This window comes from Aspergillus alliaceus (genome assembly GCF_009176365.1).
Source record: "Aspergillus alliaceus strain CBS 536.65 unplaced genomic scaffold BDW43scaffold_37, whole genome shotgun sequence".
NCBI lineage: Eukaryota > Fungi > Ascomycota > Eurotiomycetes > Eurotiales > Aspergillaceae > Aspergillus > Aspergillus alliaceus.
The window spans coordinates 328559-336502 of NW_022474720.1; the positions used below are offsets into that span (position 1 = coordinate 328559).

The window sequence follows — 7944 nt, forward strand, 5'->3', positions numbered from 1 at the left end:
GCCAATCAACAAGAAAAAGACATCGTGGAATGGCGGCCGCTCAACTGGTTTTGGATGTGATTGACAGTGACCCCTGCAACCCTCACCACCTACCAGCTCAAACGGAAATGCGGCGCAGCTTCCCATATGTATCGCCAATATCCCCGCATCACAGACATCCCGCTCGTCAATATTCTTCGTTCACTTTTTATTGTAACAGAACCCCCCCCCGACCCTCGCAGACAAGACATACATCATGTCTAGCCCACTCTGGGACCCTGATTGCATCCTTCAAGTAACCAACGGCGCGCCTCGAGGCATGTTCTGTCTCGGCCAGGCCCGCAGCCGCTACGACAGCCGCTGCCGGTGGAATGTTCCGCATACCCAATACCAACGCATATGCTCCATGCTGACGAGCATATCGATGCGACTGCCACACACGGTATCCTACAATGAACTGAGCAGTATGGCTAGTCTAGGATTATGTAGCTATCATGTCGACCAGGAGGCTGAGGTTGTTGATAAATGGGAGAAGATCCTTGCGAGTATCAAGCACCTCCACGGCGAGTACCGACAGTCGCTACAGAGTAATGAGGAGGCTCTGGAAGCCATGGCGATGGATGTGGATAAATGCCGGGCGTTGATACAATGCAGTCCGGATTCCGACGAGACATTGTCCATCGCCCTACGTCGGTATGTTCGGCGGTATGCACGGACCAAGAAGGAGCTGGAGGCAGATCGCACAGCGCTCGCTTCGCTACGAAAAAGCCAGGTCAACACAGAAATTCTCCAGAAAGAGAAGGCTGAGCTTTCCCAGAAAGTGTCCACCCTTTCCCAACGTCTCACCACGGCTGAGCAAGTCATTCAGCGACAAAATTCGGAGCATACAATGCGAGTTGATGATCTACATAAGGCATGGAACGAACTACGTGCTGAGAACGAGGAGAAAAATATGCAGATAGAACACCTCCATGAGCAGAAATATGATTTGGAGCAGCGCTTGAAAGAGAAATCCACTGAATTGGATAGCGCTTGCTTGGTTAGCCAAGGGCTGGGACGAGACAGGGACAGTCTCCAGTCAGAGCTGGAAATCGTAAAAGAGGAAGTTGAAGTGCTGAAGAAGAATAAAATGGCTTTATCGACTCAATTAAACAACTTATCTACCACTCTTAGACATACGGAGCAAGAGCTATCTGCCAGTTGCCAGGCTAACGTGAATCTAACAGAGAGGCTAGAGAAAGTGACCGTGGAGCTTACAAATCTGCAAGATAAGCTGTGTGAGATGCATATGAAGAAATCCTTTTCCATTCTACAGAAATTGAAGGGTTGGATCCGAGATTCATGGCGCGCGGTTACTGGTTGGCCTCGACAAAGACGAGCGCCAGCATCGGATGAGGAAGAAGGGTTAGCGCTTGCTGCAGTTGATGGTAGACATACTCGTCGAAGCTAGGTGGTGCGATCTTCTACGAGCATGGTGGCGGAGGCATAACATGATATATTTACAAGCAGCTATGTGCAATCGCATTGGCACATATGATACGCCTGGGTATTCAGGCTGGAGTTCTGCGACCAGTTAGCTGCGTGTTACGGCCGGGGCTTCAGTCAGGCGCTCTGCAGCCAGTTTAGCTGTCCTTGTGTAGCGTAATACAAACCTGAGTGTCAGAATCCATGAATGCTCAGTAACGATATGTCGTGAGGGTGACCTAGGAAGGTCCGAACAATGACACGATAATTAATTTATAATAGCTCGAGTCCAAAGGGCCAGACCTATCAAGTATATATACTCAGTAGTTTAAGAGTATGAACAAGTCAATACTGGCTACTCAATCCAAAAGTAACTTTGCAGTACTGAATAAATATAATTAATTATAAAGAACAGAACTTAATTAAATAAATAAGTGTTCCATACGTCAGAGCCCTGGTTGGTCCGAGAAGCGGGTTACATGATCCACAATATGTGTGGCCTCTTATATATAGGCAGATGATAGTGTTAGGGCATCCGGGCTGGAGCTCTGCTGACCAGTTAGCTGTTCTTGTATAGTGAAGGTCAAACCTGGGTATCAGAATCCACTAAGATTTGTTAATACGATGCTGTGGTAGTGACCTATATATAGGATATCCCTACACTCTACGGGCCTCTGCGAGCGGACGGGACACCGTAGACATAGGGTTGCGCAGTCCCCTTCCCAGTCTACGTAATGTAATCGGTAAGCGAGCTGTGCACCACCCTCGTTTTCAACAAGCCTCAATGTCCTAGGCGATTTAAAACATGAGCCATACCACCAAAAATGCCTAAGCCTTACGAAGGCAGCTGAGGTTTTTAATATACCTCTCACTACACTATGTGATCGTCTAAAAGGAGCTTCTTTTAAAGGTAATACTCGAGCGAGTAGTCATAAATTGACTACTAGTGAAGAGGAATTGCTTAGGCTATAGATTGTATAGCTATATAAGTGTGGAGTACCTCCTCGGCCGGCATACATACGAGAAATGGCCAATATCTTGCTTTCCAATCGAGATAGTACTTCTACTATTACTGTAGGAGAAAAGTCTGAGTTAAAAACACGCTTTGTATACCGCTTCAGCTATAAATGTGCTAAAGCCGAGGATCCTAAAACACTCGGTGCTTGGTATAAGTAGGTAAATGAATATATTCAACACTATAGCATAGCCTTAAGTGATATCTACAATTTTGATGTAACGAGATCTGTAATGGGTCTAATAGCTGCTGCTAAAGTGGGTATTAAATCTGATATACAAAGCAAGCCTTTTACAGCCAGGAAACTGAAAACAGGTCACTTCTATAGAATGTATTAGCTCTAATAGATGGGCTCTATCTCCCTGTGTTATTTTCAAAGGCAAGGTGCATATGGAGGACTGGTTAAAGAATTGAGAGATACCACCTGATTGGAGAATCGAACTGAGCCCTAATGGCTGGATGAGCAATGAAATCGGCCTACGCTGGGAACGCTGCTTAAAAATCGATTCTGAAGTCCAACTTCGCCTATGAAAAATAGCCTAAATCAGTTGATTGAAGTTTCTAAACGAGCTTTAAATGATGTGGCAATTTTAAAGTATCAAATTGAACAATATTAGACTGCACATGAAAAGCACGTTAAAAGGTAGAAACGCTTTACTAAGCAGGTTGCTTTAGAAGCGGGCATATCAGTACAGGAGGCCCGAAACCTAATAGAGCACAGAAATCATATAGATGAAGCTATACAGACAGATAGTCCCTTACCTGCTGAATCACACCCTAAACGCGCGCCTCCTAGGTGCTCGGGCTGTAATATAAGGGTCATAAAATTACGAACTGTACGAATCGATAGAACCACTCATTTTTCTATAGCAATGTAAATTGATGATGTTTGATTGCTTTCATTTTCAAAATGGCGGCCAGGTGGCCCGCGTGCTTGCCGATTACGTTGGAGAAGTGGATATTATATAAGTAGTAGACTGGGAGGGGAGCTGCGTAACCCTAACGCCCGTAGACTGTGGTGACATCCTATATAAGGTATAACTCTAGGTAATTCCATGGGTGTATACAATAATACAAGATCCATACTAAAATATACGTCGATGTATTGTGAACGATAGGAAATGCTTCGCAAGAAATCGAACTTTGTATCAATTGGAAATTTCACCGTTCTACAGCCGACAAAACGTCATGTCTTCTCGAGCCTATTCAAATAAAAACACACCCTAGTAATTAACCAATTCTGTCCCTCATCCTGGACCTTGTGCCCCGCCCCTGGAATAAGTCCACTTTCATCAGCCCACTTCACACCCTCAGCATTTGTCGCTTCTTTCCACCGTTCTAACAATTCAACTTTATTCACCCAATCTGGAACAGTCTCATCGGACTGAGAATATAAAACCAACAACTTATCCCTTAACAAGCCATTTCTCGTGATCCTACCAAAGGTCTCCGTAAGTACTTGGTAGGGTAAATCTGAACTGAACTTATCGTCGTCAGACGGTACCAGCGGACTTTCTGGACTAGCCAAGCTCAGGAAACGGTAACTGCTTAATGCGGTGTCAGACCGATATTTCATTTTGATAGTCATATGCAATGGCAGGAGGTCAGTGGATGCCTGTGATTTGGCGAGAGACACCAATTCTCGGTAGGTGGCCCAGGCATCGACTGGGTCAGGACTCCGATCCAGGTTCATGCGTAGTTCTTCTCGATCGGATATAGGTGCTTGCATGATTGCCCCATCTACGACGGGTCGAATTAGATGTAGTAGACCATCCTCAAGACCGCCTGGCTGGGGCCCAAGCGGGTTTGGTGAATGTAAATAATGCAAGACGTCTTGACAGCCTGTTGAGTGGCCCATTACCACTACTTTGCTTTTGTTTCCTGGGGGATTCCGAGAGGCTTGGAGCTTCTGTATGAACTGTATGCTCTGTGCAATCTGCTCAATGTCCTTGTTCAGACTACTAGTGCCCCATCCACAGTGTGCGGAGGACAGCTCTACCCAGAATAGCGACCATGGGGAGGGCTTCAGGGCATTGGCAAGTGGCTTTACGTAGGGAACTGTAAATAGGCCATCATTAAGCCCCCCGATGAAGAGAAGAACGTGTGGTTTGTGTTGCTGGTGCGCTGAAGTTTGTGTTACTTCAAAGACCACTCTGTCCTCAATCTTTATAAGGTAGTCCAGTGGTTAGTTAGTCTAGATCAGGCTTTGAGTAGTTCGAGGCATAGTTTTTGCGTACATATTTGTGGAGGACTCCGCGTAGATACTCTGTCGGTTCCAGCAACATACTGAGTGCAAAGGCAGCAGAGAAAGACTACTAGGTTGTCTTTTCTTTTCGTTATGGTGCTATGAGAGGCTAGATTCAGTTGATAAATAAATATTACGAATAGAGAAATGTATTTTACGTTCTTTACAGTAACCTCATTCCTTAATCACTCCGTTTTCGTTCCCTTGTTCGCGTATGGTGCGCGTACGGAAAACCAGGTGGCAATTCCTGTAAGGGTAAAGAATGTGAAGTAGGTAGCATGTAATAGACATATGTGGGATCAAGGATATATCTGTCGCCTTTCTGCATCTTTAGATTGCTGAAGGCACTGTCCATCGCACTGCCCATCGCACTGCCCATGCAGAAATATATTTTACACGGGCCCTAGTAACGTCTACCTATCGCCACATCACCGTTCAGTCCATGAACTCATTGTCCGTGTACGTAGCATTCTGGTGGGGATTGCCCTCTTATGGAACACTACTAGCGTTGGAATGCAGTCTAAGGGTGCGGACTAGGGAATCTCAGGCAGAACATTCCGATTGGCCGAGTTAGATAGACCTTGACGGAGGCAGCTAGACACAGATGCATCAAGAAGTATTCACATCCCAGATCGGTGAGAAAGCTGTCTGCTGAAGAATACTTGCGCAGTTCAGACTAGATGCGTTTGGTGTTTAATGGTCCTACCCCTCCCATTCAAGGCTGCCGATCAGGTGGTAGTTGGAGTCTCCAGCAGAAGTCGACCCTTGATCGGCGTCTAGATGCTACGGGGATTTGAAGTAGTCCTTTTCCGGAGAAAGCTGCGGCCGCTAAGGGCTATCACCTAGCTACATGTGTGGAATGTGATGTGTCTGCCTTCGTCCATGTTGGCCATATGTCACCTAGATGGAAAACCACCGAGCGCAACTTGGCATCATATGAGTGCATTGGAGAGAACGGCCATCTTAAGAAACCCTCAGTCTATGGAATCAAACGCTGCAGTACAGTGCTACATTTCAGCCTTTGGGAAGTTGCTCGGGCCTATAATAAATGTATCGAGCTATTTTTTGCCCGATTAGAAATCGCTGTTGACGCTGGCTTTTTTAATTCCTTATGGGTGGGAGGGGCATATCTCTGCTTTGAGCAAATCTAGCAATCAAGTTCTACTGGGTTTGTCTCGCTTTGAACCGTGTCCTCGGAATTGTGGCAACGTACCTGAATTTCCATCGACTGCCGGAGAGGGTATGTTGATGGCATCTGTAGCATTCTACGCTGGATCCCAGCCACCACGAGATGGGATTTACGGTGTCAGTAGTTGCAGTCACAATCCTAGGCTGTTTCTTCAAGTCCCCTTGGTTCTCAAAGCTGTCATTGTCGCGATTCACTTACCATGCAGCTCCACGTTGCTGGTATTGGGATGGTGTTGTTTTGGGCAATCCTGCTGGTATGTAGTCCATTGTTATAAGTACGAGACCTCTGGAGAGTGCAGATACCCTACTATCACAGTTAGTATTCTTGGGAATGATAGTGCATTATTTATCCACATGCCCCGCCCATGTATTTATGCGAAGGCCAAAATGTCAAATGAACCAGCCGTTCAATCTTCTTACCTGGCTTGGTGGTGTGCGCACCGTATTTACCGATGTGCAGCCACATATTCACTATTGCCCCTGGAGAGTAGTACAGGAAGTAAAGCTTGAGATTCCAGCAGTGAGGTATTTTCTAGATCTTCTTGATGTCATTGATGTACTATTTCCCGCCGACACTTATCTCATTCTCCCATGGCACACTACTTTCAAGATAAGGCGGTGATGGCCTTTGGTCTTCCATACCGTTCAAGCTAACCACGGAGTGCCTTGGATACTGCTGCTAAACCATTTTGGAGCTCAACAGTGGTTGGCCAGCCAAACCCAATTCTAAAAAAGGGGCCCGGCTCCCCAAACCAATGCGCAGGTGCGACGTAGGCACCATGTTCTTTGAGCAGCCTATCGTAGAACGCTGCCATGCCTCCACACGGTTCCCTTTTCAGCCGTATAAAGCCTGACAACCCCGCATTGGGTCGAACCCACTCGACCATCTCGTCCGACTTAACCCAGTCATCCACAAGATCCCGCCGTTTGTCCGCCCCTGAAAGAGTGCGTGCCAGTAGCTGCTCGCGCCGCTCAAGGATTTTCTCCGCAATGAATTCATCCACTGCGCCAATGGTGATGCACATCTCTTCTTTCGCAGCCAGGAATTTCTCCTGGAGCTCTGGAGCTTTCGTCATAACCCAGCCCACTCGGATCCCAGGAACGCTGTACCCCTTTGACATAGAAGAGACTCCGATAACATGGTCACCTAGTGTTGCAGCACTGGGAAGGCGACTGTCCCCCATAAGCTCCGCATAGGTCTCGTCGACTAAGATGTAGCAGCCCCGGTCCTTCGCCAGCTCCACCACCGAGCGTAGCTCCTGCTCTGACATACTGGTCCCCGTTGGGTTGTTGGGATTGGTAAGACTGATCAACTTCGTATTGGGCCTGATGGCAGCAGCAAGTTCGGAAAGCTGAAGCTGGAAACCTCTGTCAAAATCCAGATGGACGAAAGAAACGTCGCAGCCAATTGCCTCGGCGGTTCCAAGATTTGATGGATAGTATGGACGAGTCATCACCATATGGTCATCCTTGGTAAGGATCGATGTAACAACAATAAACAGTGCAGATGTCGCCGCTGCAGTGAGTAAGACGTCATCCGTATCCACTCCCCACGACTGCGCAATGAGAGAGCGTAAACGGGGACTTCCCCGATGAGGAACATAACTCAGGGACAAGTCGCTTGGAACAGAGATCCCCAAATCGGCTAGGCAGTTGACACGTGCACCGGCTTCGCATAGGTTATAACGGATAGTTTTGCCCATCTCTTCAGGGGCTTCAAGTTCAATCGGCATGCGCCTATAGTCCATGATAAGGTCCTTGGATTCTCAACGCACAGTACAATCGGGTTTGATGTGGGAGATTTGAATGGAGGAGACAGGTTGGGGGTGATGGATGATCTCTTTGTCATGCAAACAATTTCAATATATATCGCCGTACCCCTCGTCTACCCAGCTCTGACTCCTTAGCTACTTGCATCGTGCAGTGCAGTGCAAAGTGGCTGGTATGCAATTTGGAATGCTCTCTTTTCGAATGTGTGGACCCTGCGCGAATCAACATGGCCGTTCCGCTACGCTAACAGATACCTCCAGCCAAAACGAGCACTTGTTTCACC

The 7944-nt window shown here is 47.1% G+C and overlaps 3 protein-coding genes across 3 annotated transcripts; 1 reads left to right on the top strand and 2 right to left on the bottom strand.

Moving 5' to 3' along the window:
• Positions 1 to 235: 235 nt before the first annotated feature.
• Positions 236 to 1429, top strand: BDW43DRAFT_313450 (uncharacterized protein; the record flags this gene model as incomplete). Its single annotated transcript, XM_032047605.1, has 1 exon — positions 236 to 1429. One exon carries the CDS (start codon positions 236 to 238, stop codon positions 1427 to 1429), a length of 1194 nt encoding a protein of 397 aa, XP_031897962.1.
• Positions 1430 to 3644: 2215 nt separating this feature from the next.
• BDW43DRAFT_313451 (uncharacterized protein) lies at positions 3645 to 4743 on the bottom strand (the record flags this gene model as incomplete). The annotated part of the gene is made up of 2 exons (XM_032047606.1): positions 3645 to 4622; positions 4696 to 4743. The coding sequence occupies 2 exons, from the start codon at positions 4741 to 4743 to the stop codon at positions 3645 to 3647; spliced, it is 1026 nt and encodes a 341-aa protein (XP_031897963.1).
• A 1798-nt stretch (positions 4744 to 6541) lies between these two features.
• BDW43DRAFT_320944 (aspartate aminotransferase) lies at positions 6542 to 7702 on the bottom strand (the record flags this gene model as incomplete). The annotated part of the gene is made up of 1 exon (XM_032049211.1): positions 6542 to 7702. Exon 1 carries the CDS (start codon positions 7637 to 7639, stop codon positions 6542 to 6544), a length of 1098 nt encoding a protein of 365 aa, XP_031897964.1. The 5' UTR covers positions 7640 to 7702.
• Positions 7703 to 7944: the final 242 nt, after the last annotated feature.